The sequence below is a fragment of the Nestor notabilis genome, unplaced genomic scaffold, assembly GCF_000696875.1.
Source record: "Nestor notabilis isolate BGI_N333 unplaced genomic scaffold, ASM69687v1 scaffold9052, whole genome shotgun sequence".
In the NCBI taxonomy this organism is placed as follows: Eukaryota; Metazoa; Chordata; class Aves; order Psittaciformes; family Psittacidae; genus Nestor; species Nestor notabilis.
Genome location: NW_009918740.1, coordinates 91414 through 104054, shown reverse-complemented (window position 1 = coordinate 104054; position 12641 = coordinate 91414). Strand labels below are relative to the sequence as shown.

Here is a 12641-nt window from a genome sequence, read left to right as displayed (position 1 = left end):
AGTGTACTTACATGCATTATTTGTGAGAGAAGTCAGGAGCCATGAGCATTGTTGCTTAACATCTGTGCAATGAATTATTTCTATTTAAACTGTTCCTTAGATTATAATGATGTTTTTTAAGTAGGAACTTCCCACTGGGTTCCACACAAAGTACCAGCTGTACAGCTGCACGAGGGCAGAAAACGAGGTGACACTTCAGTTTCCGTGTGTAATTTCAGGATAGCCTGTGCTGTGGTGTTGTTTACACTTAACTTTCCCTATGGTGGTTTTGATGCTTGACCGATGGCAACACTGAGAACAAGGCTGGGAGGCTTTGTGCTCTTTTTGCATTAAATATGAAACAGATTTGGAGACTTGCTTTGGCCAGCTCTTGGCTCTGGCAGAACTTGCAGACATCAGTGCTCAGATCATCAGAGGACATGAACTCTTGCTTAGCACTGTTGTTAGGCATGTTAATGTGCTTCCAGAGATGAATGGAGGACAGCTCAGTTTCAAATCTCTTGTCTCTCTGGAGACCTGCTCTGGCTGTATCTAGGTAGGAATAAACACCTCCAAATTTCCTTCATTACTTTCAGAAGACCCTCGCAAGAAATGCAGTTCTGGATATCTGCAACTTCTCAGAGACAGAGAAGTGAGGCATAGCTTGTCAGAGCTCTTAGTACAGTTGGCACAATACTGTGTCCTTAGCCAACCGTTACTGGGTCTTGCTGCTTACCTTTTTGGCTTTAAGGTTAGTAGGCTCTTCTGTAAGCAGGTCTCTCGAGTATTTATTCTGACCTAATTCAGTGAGTTCTTTGTCTGTCTTGTAAATCCCCATCAATAGCTGCCTGTCTGTGGAGCATCGGCTTGTCATGTGGCACAGGAAAGGTGCTCTCACTGGTACTGCTGTCTTCCTGCCCCGTGAAAGCACAGTGGTCCTGGAAGAGGGTGTTTGTGAAGGAGCTGATCACAAGTGCTTGCTTGTCAAGTATTTTTTTCTCAGATATCTTGAGCAGACCTGTCACTTTACAAGATCATGATAGAAGTTTTCTCCTTGCCAGGCCTCCCACTCTTTGCCTCTTTTGATGTCTTCCAAACACAGAATCATAGAATGGTTAGGGTTGGAAAGGACCTTAAGATTATCTAGTTTCAATATTCAAACCCTGACCTTACTGGTACTCATGTGACCACCTGCTGTTTTAGTGCGTGATACCTTCTGCTTTCCCAGCAATACCAGATGTTTATTCATCTTTGGGACGTAACTGTGGTTTCTTCGCTGGAGCGAGTCCAGAGGAGGGCCACGAGGATGATCAGGGGGCTGGAGCACTTCCCGTATGAAGACAGGCTGAGACAGCTGGGGCTGTTCAGCCTGGAGAAGAGATGGCTGCGTGGAGACCTCATAGCAGCCTTCCAGTATCTGAAGGGGGCCTACAAGGATGTTGGGGAGGGACTCTTCATTAGGGACTATAGTGGTAGGACAAGGGGTAATGGGTTCAAGCTTAAACAGGGGAAGTTTAGATTAGATATAAGGAAGAAGTTCTTTACAGTGAGGGAGGTGAGGCACTGGAATAGGTTGCTCAAGGAAGTTGCGAATGCTCCAACCCTGGTGGTGTTCAAGGCCAGGCTGGACAGAGCCTTGGGCGATATAGTTCAGTGTGGGGTGTCCCTGCTCATGGCAGGGGGGTTGGAACTAGATGATCTTAAGGCCCTTTCCAACACAAATCATTCTATGATTCTATGATTCTTCCATGGGGTTTGGTGTTTCTGATCCACCTTCTTCAGCACAAGGGAGATGACAGTGTCCTTTCCCTTTGCATTTCTCCATGAAACCTGCTTCTTTTGAGACTCCTTAAGAGAAACTGTTCCCTTCAAGAGCAGCCAAGCTCTTTGTATTAAACAGCCTTTCAGACACCTAATGACGGAATCACCGGAGGACCTTAATTTGCCACTCCTTGTCTTTCCCATCTCTTCTGCTGGTGTTAAATTAATTGTTTGACCCTGTTGTGAACTCCAGTGCAAGCACGTCAGAGCAGGTCTGTATTCCTGTGCATTTGCGTAGAGCCTCCAACACCACGGACAATCCCTAGGCACTGCTTTCCAAGCAATGTCTGTCATACCTGAAAATCCACATGACCTGTGGTACCCTCCTTCCTGAGCCTGCTCACCACAGAGCCCTTGGCAATGGCATGTGACAGCCCATGGTGTAAGCTGTTGTTAACTGAGACCCCTGGCACCAACTGCCATATGTGTGAGTTGGTATTTCTGGCCTGGTGGGAAGCTAGCAGGTGCCAGAAAGCACTGCATGCAGGTTACTACGGGGACATACTCCTTATCCTCTATCTTCTGTCTTCTCTTTAAATATTTTAAACTCTGGACAAACTGATGCCCCAGTTCAGCAGAGCACTGAGGGACTTGTCCTACACAGTGAAACACGTACTTACTTGCTAAGCATGCACTCAAATTCCATTAAGTACTGTGCTAGATAGGACTGATTTGATAATTGGCATCAAGCTCACTGGTGAGATTAACTCATTATGCCAGATTCTTTGTTCAAAACTGTCACATCACTTTCACATTCTTTTTTTGAAAGATAAAAATTACTCTGGATACAGAATAATTGATGTGATTCTTCCTCTGAGTGGAGATTTGCATGTGCTTTAACTCTACCCCTCCACTTGTGCTTTAGAAGTGCTGGGAGCATTAGTAGCAATCCTGGTGCACCGTGGCACTGGAAGCAGCCACCTCTGAGTTGGGAAAAGCTTTGGATTCTTAGTTCTTGCCATTTTGATTCTTTTCAAGCAATGAGCTGTGCTCTCCGCTGTCCTTGCAGCACCCAAACCAGTTCCTTCAAACTTCTTCCATTTTGAGCAGGCACCATCAGAGGAGTAAACTTCAAAGGCTGGCAGCGGCTCTTTTGGCTCCACGCACAAATGCATTAATGCTTCAAAAGCTGCAGACAGTTCAGGCAGCTGCTGCCCTTCAGAGGTAAAGTTCTGAAGGAGACTAGGCTGTGTTTACAGACATGGGGTACACGTGTGGTATTTTATACGGTCACATGAGCGTGGTTCAAATAAACAGTAACTGTGCTTCTCCTTCGGCAAATTGCAATAGAAATCAATACGAAGGGACATGAAGTGTGCAGGTATCCAGTACTGACCACGGTGGGGACAGGGTGCAGGGCTGGCTGGGCAGCTGCTGCTGGCCAGGACTGGGCATGCTGTATGTCTGAACTCATGCAGAAAAAGAGCCAGATGGTGACATGTAAGGCTTCAGGGGTTGTGACTGCTGTATGGAGCTGTAACTCCTGAGGTATGCATCATAGGGTGTTCTTTTGTCTTGCAGACCCCAAATGGATTACTGCTGACCCCGAGCCCGCTGCTGTCTAGCATTCATTTCTGGAGCAGCCTCAGTCCTGTTGCTCCTCTGAGTCCTGCCAGGCTGCAGGGACCAAACACTCTATTCCAGGTAGGAATGCCAATGCACAGGTTTCATTTCTGAAAGTGCACATGTGGAAGAGACACCAGGGCAACATCTCACATCAGTCTGGAGCTTTGGAAGCAGTTAAAGAAAATACAGGAGTTAATAGGCACTACAAAAGAGAGGCCGCCTGACTTGTACCCCCTTTAAACCCTTGGTACCACAGTGAGAACCTACACGGTAGTCTCTATCACAGTGAGCACACGTATACTGTATGAAGGAAACAGAAATAGATGTTAGACCCCAGTAAGAGCTCTGAGAGCTTTAGGAAGAGAGTGCAGACCAGTCAGAGACCAGCCAGGAGAGTGGTGGAACATGGACTCTGGGAAAACCAAGACCAGTCTGGGGTCTCACACAGAAAGGTGGATGTAGGTTAACCCTTCTGCCTGACTGAGTTACCTCTCACTCAAAAAGACAGGAGATAGATAGCTGCATTTACAATAGTGGCACTCTGAACCTGAAGGCTCCATTTTCAATTCTCCTGTAAGTTATCCCTGAGTCCTCAACCAAGTTACTTCATACCTCTGAGCATGACCTCTACATATGTAACAGTACTGTAGTCTTTGTGTAGTACAAGGACCAGGATGGGAGCCATATGTGTCCATGGTCCCACTAAACCCAGAATATGCCTATGGGAAAGTACAGTCCCTCCTTTAACGAACCAGGAGGAGCCTGTTCTATCCAACTATGTGCATACTCCCTCACAGAGCACATAGAGGCTTATTAACCAGTAAAAACTGTCCTTCAGTGTTTACAAGGTGAAAGGAACTCCCATAAACGTATACCTGTTCACCCTCACAGTTTATGTAGAGCACCACTGAAATCTGCAGTCTCTTTCCACACAATTTGCCTTGATACATTGACCTACCTGGAAGGTCTTCCCTCTGAAGCCACACTGCTGTGTAATGAAACTTGTTTTGATGTTTTGCCATTAGTTTGAAATTACCATATAACTGGAATTACAAGAGATTTGCACAGAATTGGTTAATTCAAGAAAATGCAGCCAAACTTAAGGATTGCTAAATTAGCTTAAATTAAGTGCTAACTAAATGAAGCATATTTTCTTACTGCTGAATAGATGGTAGTACTGAGCAGGCACAGTTAAGTCCCAGATCCCCACAGAGATGTACGGAGGTGTACAAATAAAAAGCATCGTCCCTGCTGTAGGGACTACAGCAGGAAGAAAAACAAGAGCTGGGCTGGGCTGGAGACCAGGGAAGGAGTGATGTTAGCACCATTTGAATCTCAGACCATAGTGCCAGCATGCCACCTGCCTCGACAGACAGCAGAGATCACACAACCCTCTTTCTGTTAGCTTTACAAATCATGTGAAACACAATGTACTTTACATGTCTGGCTTTAGAAGCCTAGACGAGAACAGCAAGAGCTAGTAATTAAGTTCTATGTTTTAATTAACCTCTGCAGGAGCAATGGAAACATTTCCTGAGGTTTGGCTTGGTTAAACCAGAGGTATCAGCCAGTCCTGGCCACACCAGGAGTGTGGTGCCAGCCCCCTGCAGGCCCCTGCACTGCTCGGCATGGTTTTCAACTGAAGGCTGGAAGACAGATATCATTAACTCATATCTTAGTGGAAGAGTAAACCTGTTACAAGAAGATTATATGCACATGCAGAGGTTGATGACAGCGCAGCTGTCTGTTGGAGGACTTATCTGATCAGGGCTAAAACTACAGCAGACACTTGAAGTTGAGAGCGCTGTTATTCAGCTCTCTCTCTCTCTCAAGCCAACAGAAACCCAGCAGCAGCTCATGGAGCTGGGCCTTGAGGCCAGATCAGTATCTACTGCTGGGATAATTCCCACCTCATGCTGGAGCAAGTTTATTCCGCCTACTTGCTTTGGTGTTTCTCAGGTCAGATGTTAAGAACTAGTCAATACACATCACTGCAGGCAAGTTACAGTCAGGAGGCTGTCATGAACTAGGAATATACAGCTTCTGTGTTGAATAAGTATTTTTTGCACAGTATTTCAGAAGCAGAAGGTTAATACTAAATGTCAATCTATTCTGCTTCACATACTGAATGATCTGGTGTAGGTAGTTTATGGTTTCTTAGTGAATACAGGGAAAAACTGTAATTACTTGAGAGTAATTTTCCCCATGCTTTGTATTCACAGTTGTGCTTTTTCTGCCCTAAAACTGCACCTTGACTTTAACTTTTGCAAGCTTTTTCCTGCTTAGCTTTTATGAAGGGCAGATGAAAAGGATGTATTATAATTAATATTTGGTAGACCGAAAAACGTTTTTGGAAGCAGAATGGGTGCCAAAGATTTCTCTGTAGCATTCACTTTCCCAGGGTAATGATAAATTAGTTATGTGAACGTTTATATAAAATACAGTCAATAACAGATCCCTGTACATTTACAAGCTATTTAGGTTTTGTCCTCTATTTTACATTCCTAATGGCTGATGCAGGCATTTGGTACATATCTTAGTGTGTAGGAATCAGAAGTCCTGCAACCATCTGGAGTCAGTTGCTAATGCTAAATCCACGTGCTTCTGGGCTGAATGCTTTGAGATAAAGAGTAACTTTTACCTTTTGGCCTCTTACAGTTTCCAACTCTGCTAAATGGTCACATACCAGTGCCGCTCCCCAGCCTGGACGGAGCCTCTTCTCCAGTACTGCTTTCTCCAAATGCCCAGAAATCCTGATGATGCCTCATCTCGTCAAGGACTTATTGGTGGATTTAACACTTCATTCCTTTGGGCTATTTTTTTTTTTCTCCTGTGTCATGAGAAGGACATTGTGAAAACCCTCTATTACTTTGGTTTGCACTTTTCATTACATGGATAATCTACTTTTATTACGTTAGCATTTAAAAACAGTGTTTATATATAAAAGTATATATAAATCTGTTTTGCATTAAATGAATTATAATTTTTTTTATATCATAGCTCTCAAGTGTTGAACACTTCTGTTGTTGATGAAGTACTTTTCGTAATGGACTGCAACAATGTATCTAATAAGGATGTGAAGCTTCTTTTTAATCCTTTTTCCTGCATATTATGCATTGTGCTTGTGTAAACTATAACCGGCTGTGCCTTCTTTTGCATAATGTCATGTAAATGATTTATATATTTTCTAGTATTAAGATAAAAAGTTGAAAGACAAAACTAGTATTGAACAGCCCTATGGTAGTATTTCAGTATTTTCTCCACGGATAGGCCATACGATGCAGTGTATTCATGTAACTTTGTATTAAGTGCTTTCAAATTGTATAAAAATAGCCTTATGATTTTTCATTGCTGAAGTGGAAAACGTAACCAATGTGACAGTCACGAGATGCATTGAGGGGTAACAAAGCCACATTTCCACGTTTATGCCCAAGTCTTTCTGTTGGGTTGCAACAGGGAGGAACTGGGCTGTGTGTTTTCACCAGACATTTACAGCACTGGAGAATACTTCTGTAGAAAAGGAGAAGTTATTTAGCCTATACTTCTTACGAACTGCCAGCATTACAGCTGGAAAGACAGGCGGTAATCTCTGTCCTCCCAGGGAATGATGATCATTCCTGATAGAGAATTTCCAGGTGCTTTGTTCAGTCGTGCCAAGTGCCTTCTACTATTTCCCTGGAAAGATTATTCTAGCTACTAAAGCTCTGAAGGTTGCATTTCCCCTTCCCCCAAAGCTGGAAAAGTTACAGGACTGTAAATGAATGCCTGGTGCTTGTAAAGAGGCATACTGTACATGTGGGATGTTTATGTATAAACATCTGAAATCTGGATGAAAAACCAGCACTGTGTTACTATATACTTGCAACTTGAATTTACTGGGTTTGTCCTCTACCTTGAGGTGATGGTTTAGTCATCTAAATGTCAGTTTAGGATTAGGCTAGACTCCCTGGCACCACAGATTCTAATCTTGGCAGGGCTGATGCAAATCTTCAGTTCTCTGAGGTGGCTAAATTGGGTTGAATGCAGCTTTACTATGTAGGTTTTCCAGACAAGACCTTCAAAACCCAAACCAGTATCAGAATCCTGTTTGCTGCAGGTCACTAGAGCTTCTACTTTGCTTTCTGGCCAAGCAGCTGGCCGGCAATCCGTTCTTTTTGGAATACACGCAGTGAGTTGTCTGCTGATTTTCTGCTTGGATGCATTTCAGTGACGATGTGTGTAGTTAATTGTAAAGTGCTTTTGGATCCTTCAACCTGAAAGGTGCTAAATAAACATTTTATTAATGCAGTTCTGATGTTGAAAAGCCATTTTTGGGGCAGAGTTTATCTGACAAAAGACAGCAGGAACTTTCCTCAGGCTACTGGGTTGCACAACGGAAAATGACTCTTCAGCTTCCCTCACAGTAATTAATGGGATAAAACCCAGCCGTATCTGTATGAAGTACCAGTGCTGATAAACAGAGCAATTAGATGCAAGACACAAGGAAAAAGAATGAAGTGCCTGGGAAGCCATTTGCTTGATTCAGAGTTTTAAGAGCTCCAGGAGGTACCAACCCACAGAGTCAAAACCAGAAGATGAATCTAGGCAAAATCTATGAGCGGAGAGAAATATTATACAAAGTCAAATCAGAACAGATTGGAAGAGAAGGCAGCGTGTAACTGAAGGGATTGACTAGTCCAGTGGAGATAAATCACAAGGACTCACAGATCAAACATTCCTCTTTCAATGGATTCCTCCCAGGCACACGGAATGTTTTCAGTGACTAAGTTGAGAGGCAATTACTGACACTCCAGAGCCAACTCTTGTCTCATTTAAAAAAGGCGTAAATGCCTACTTCAGTAGAGTCTCACCCTGTACACAATTAGCTATACTTGTACACGCCAGTATAGCGCTAATGGGAGAACCAGGCACAGAGATGAAGTGTTTCTCTCTAGAGTCTAAAAAGGATAGATACTCGTGAAAATTTGGTCTTCAACCTAATAAGAAGTATTGAATAATAACACTGCAAAATCCCCAGGTGAACATGAGAGGAGGGAATGTGTGACAGAAGTGATGCTTAAAAGCATCCTGATTCTTACGGTTTTGTTTCTTCCAAGGCTCTACTATGAGTAAGGCAGATTTTTTTCTTTTCAAAAGGCTCAGCACAGCTCAGCACACCCACACCTCCCCTCCCACCCTCCTGCCCCGGCAGTGACTTCTGCTGTTAAAGATAGCAGAAAACAGCAATTCTGGGACAAAAACCTATCGCATCAAACTACTGTAAAGGATCCAAAAGAATCCAGCAAAACTTGAGGGAAGACACCCAGAAACAGCAAAGTAAATAGTGCTGTCTTCTCATCTTCAAGAGAGTAAAAATAGCAACAGAATGCATCATCTTCTGCTAGTTGACTTTTCAATTCAAAAAAATAGGATGTCAAAATGAAATCTGCCTTCCAAGTGGGTCAGTAATGTGGAACAACCATTCTTCTTCCTGGGAAGAATTTATACAGCTAAAGTCCAGCCTCTCAAGTCCAACGCTTACCTAAAACACTAGATTGTTTTGCCTTATGCTTCAAAGAAAATACTCTATTGGTAATTTTCTACTGAATTTTATTTACAGGTATCTTTTTAACTGTAGAGAAAAATCAAATAAATGTTTTTTAAAATAAATTCTGGTGAAGGTGTCGATATTTCTGTGGCATGGAGAGCTCCAGCCAGCAGTCCTGGGGAACAAAACAGGAGTTACTCTCTCTTCAGTTATCTTGGTAGTAATTGCAACTTGATGATATTTGAGGGATTTTTGGATAGGTTTACACTTCAGCAGTACACAGAAGGTTTTCTATAGAGGGTGGGTGCACAATTAGGCTATTTCTGCCTTACCTTTACATTGTTTTTTCTGAAAAGCAAGTATCCACCAGTAGGGTCACAGCAGCTACTGGGTAGCTTTGTCAAGAGATCACACACATCTTCTGCCCTGACAAAGGTAAGTGGGTCCAGTTTTAAAGAAAACTTTCAAGGTGGGGAAACCAGTGATGCGTGATAATAAACTTGAGACAAGTAAAGATTTGACATGTGTCCATTACATCAACAAACAACTTGGTTTGTCTGAGTTAAAACTCAGACAGGCACTTGCCAATCTGGAGGTACCCACCAAAGAAATAATGAACCATCAATTGCATAACCGTTTAAATGGGAGATGGTCCTTCAAAACAGACTCTGGCATTTCATTTTTACCGAGCAAGTCAGCATTAAGAGGCTGTGTGATGTTGTGCCTACAGGAAGCATCTTCAGAAGCCATCACAACCACTCAATGTGTTTAGAAAAGGCACAGCAAGTACAGGTATTCTTTTACATAAGAGAATTGCTTTTCCCTTCTGATCTTGAGATTGTCTCTATATCCTGTAGGATAAACAAACACAGGTCACAGAGGTTTAAGCATACCTCTATGAAGCTGTTAAAAACCTACAACTTTTGAAACCCATTTTAGTCCCAAACTGTAACTCCTCTTACTGATTAACATGTGAGCACTCTGCCTGCACAGGTGTAGTACAAACCTATTTCTTAAGGGCGAAGAGACTGACAGCATTAGTCAGGAGGAGTGTAAATTTATTTAAATGAATAAAAGAGAACAAACCTCAGGCAAGGACTCTGGAGCAATGAGCATCACAGCCTGCCATGGATGCAGGGGGTATGTGTAGAAAAGCATCCTAGAAGAGAGGATCTTTCTTGCAAGATTGCCATCAGTTCGTGTTCACTGTGAAGAAGTGCAAATAGGTAAATGTAACCTTAATGATCCCTATCATGGCTCCAGGCCAGCTGCCTCCTCTCGCAGAGTGAGCAAAGCGACATGGAATGGGGGTAAAAAAAAACCTCTTGGAAAAAACAAGCCTGGGGTGTGAAAGAGGAGGAGCAGGCAGCGCTGGCACTGCCAGCAGGGCCTGGAGGGAGGCGCTTCGCAAGAGCATGTTGTAGTCGGGACAGGGATTCTCCAGTTTGCAATCTGCAGTGATGGTAATTCCATCGGCAGGAAGATCCCACTGCAACAAATGAAGAAATTTCATAGCTGTCTAGGGAAAACTGCGTTTCAACGTACGGCATCTGAGCTGACCGAGGCTCTTATTTCATTAGGAGGACCATAAAAGCCATCTGTTCGGACAGGCCCACTTCTTAAGTGATTTTGGAGGATGCAGCCAGGACAATAAATTAAAAGCAGTTATTTACAACAGTATGGATGTGCATATGTGTGCACTCACAGTTTAAGTTGGCTCAAAAATGACAATTTAAATGAGTTGAGGGATTTTAGAAAATGTGAAAAGAGTGGAAAATTGTAAAGGGACACACTTTTCCACTGACATCAATCTTTTTCCTTCAGTTAACAAGACAGGTACAGTAGAGCCCACTAAGAATCACACGCAAAAGATTAAGTAAAATAGATCTACAATAGCTAAACTCTAATCCAAGTTTTGACAACACAAATTTCCACTCTGGCCTAGAACGAGAGTGTGATTTCTGTGCAGCTGAATTCATAGATAAAAAGGCTGCATGGGACGAAGTACAAAGCCCATGTATCTACTCAGCTTTTATAATTTTTAAAATCATCCAAACTGTACAACCAGAGCTTACTTTACCACCCAGCAATTAGCTAAACACTTGTACAGTGCTTCCTTTAGGTTTTATTAGCTGTACTTGCTATCTCTTAAATTGGTCTGACAAGGATGCTGGGGAGATACTTGGATGTTGCTGACCAAACAGTATAAGCCAAACAGCAGCATCAAATCTCTAAAAGCTCCACCTCTGAAATGACAAAACCAGAAAACCCTGTAGAAAGTAAGCACTCAAGTTTCTCCCCAGAATTAAGAAATTTCACAGAATGGTTGCATTTGTTTCAAAGCCAAACTTTACCACAGGGTAAAAGGTACCGAAATATGCTAACAAGGTGCATGAAATTATTTCAGCTCTGCCTGTTAGTGACCAGACAAAACGATCACATGTCTGTGACCACACATTCTCACAGACAAGGAAAATCCCAATTTTAATTCAGTGGCCTCTGTGTGCTGTAGCTGTGCATTTCCATACCCTCATTTGGATTTCATTCAAGTCTGACCTTAATTCGGGGTATTTCCTGGGTTTATAAGACTTTGCTTGGGGATGTTTACAACATACCTTTCATATATTTTGTCCTCAATAACTGAATGTATTCTTAACCTTAATTCCACCTTAACATGGCAAAACAGAAACAATGTACCCTTATTACACTGGAAAACCCAGGTGCAAACAACAGGCACGCAGCCCACGGAATGCTACCTTGCAGTGTTTTCAAATGATTTGCAAATACAAATTATGGTGATTCTTCAACAACTCTTTATTTTAACTTTTATTGCCCAATTCAGGGATACACTCTGGCTACTTAATGCTGTGGTAAAGCAGCACAAAAATAACACAGCTGTGTTGAGATGCATGTTCCACTAGAGCATTGCTGAGCAGCTGTTTGCCCCTTCCATCTCCCACTCTGCCCTGTCCCACCCTCTCTCCCCTTCAAACTTCCCCTGCATGTGCACGCAACCTCACCACCACCTGCCTCCTTCCTGTCTTCAAGCCCACCTTGTTCCTACACGAACCTATCCACACACCTTGGCATTCCGACCCTGGGGTAGAGGAGATACACCAGGTATCTTCTAAAAATAACTACTTAAAATCAGCAATAACTTGCAGGCCATCTCATTAACCGATCACTCATCTTCAAGCAAAGATTGCCATACCAAATCTTGGAAGTTGTTCATTTTCAGCGACTATCTGCTTGGTTTCTGTCACGGTTGAGGTCTTCTCCAAAAAGGACAACACTCCCTACAGTTCCTGGGGACAGCGACACCAAGTCCGCAGTGCCTGATGCTGTCAGACAGGAGGCAGAACACCAAACTGCATGAAAAGGATGTCAAGAGAAATGTCCAGCAACTTCAGACTCACTGACTACTGTTCCAAACAGGCAGCTGCCACAGAACTGTCTCTGCTGATGCAGGAATTTCAGTCATAGACAATTAAACAAACCAAAAGAAACCGGCTTGACCACAGATGCCAAGTTTCTTATGGAAACATCCTTCTGTCAGCTGCAGCTGATCTCTTACTAAGTGTATTAACGCACTTTTAAACCTTTAAGTCCTTTACTCTTTAGTGTCACATTATTACTTGTTCTTTTATGACCTATAAAATATTACTGTTCTAGAAATGCTAAACCCCATATTTATCCACAGTGAACGTTTACTCTATATCTTCACTACTTCTGTAAAAAAAGATGTTTT

General features: G+C 42.8%; 1 protein-coding gene across 1 annotated transcript in view; it reads left to right on the top strand.

Annotated features, from left to right (window-relative positions):
• ELK3 (ELK3, ETS-domain protein (SRF accessory protein 2)) overlaps nt 1-7653 on the top strand; it is a 21230-nt gene extending 13577 nt beyond the window's left edge. The window contains exons 3-4 of the mRNA XM_010009887.1: nt 3322-3444; nt 6025-7653. Coding sequence (XP_010008189.1) covers nt 3322-3444; nt 6025-6123 — 222 coding nt within the window. The 3' untranslated portion in view covers nt 6124-7653. The remainder of the gene's footprint in view (nt 1-3321; nt 3445-6024) is intronic.
• Nucleotides 7654-12641: the final 4988 nt, after the last annotated feature.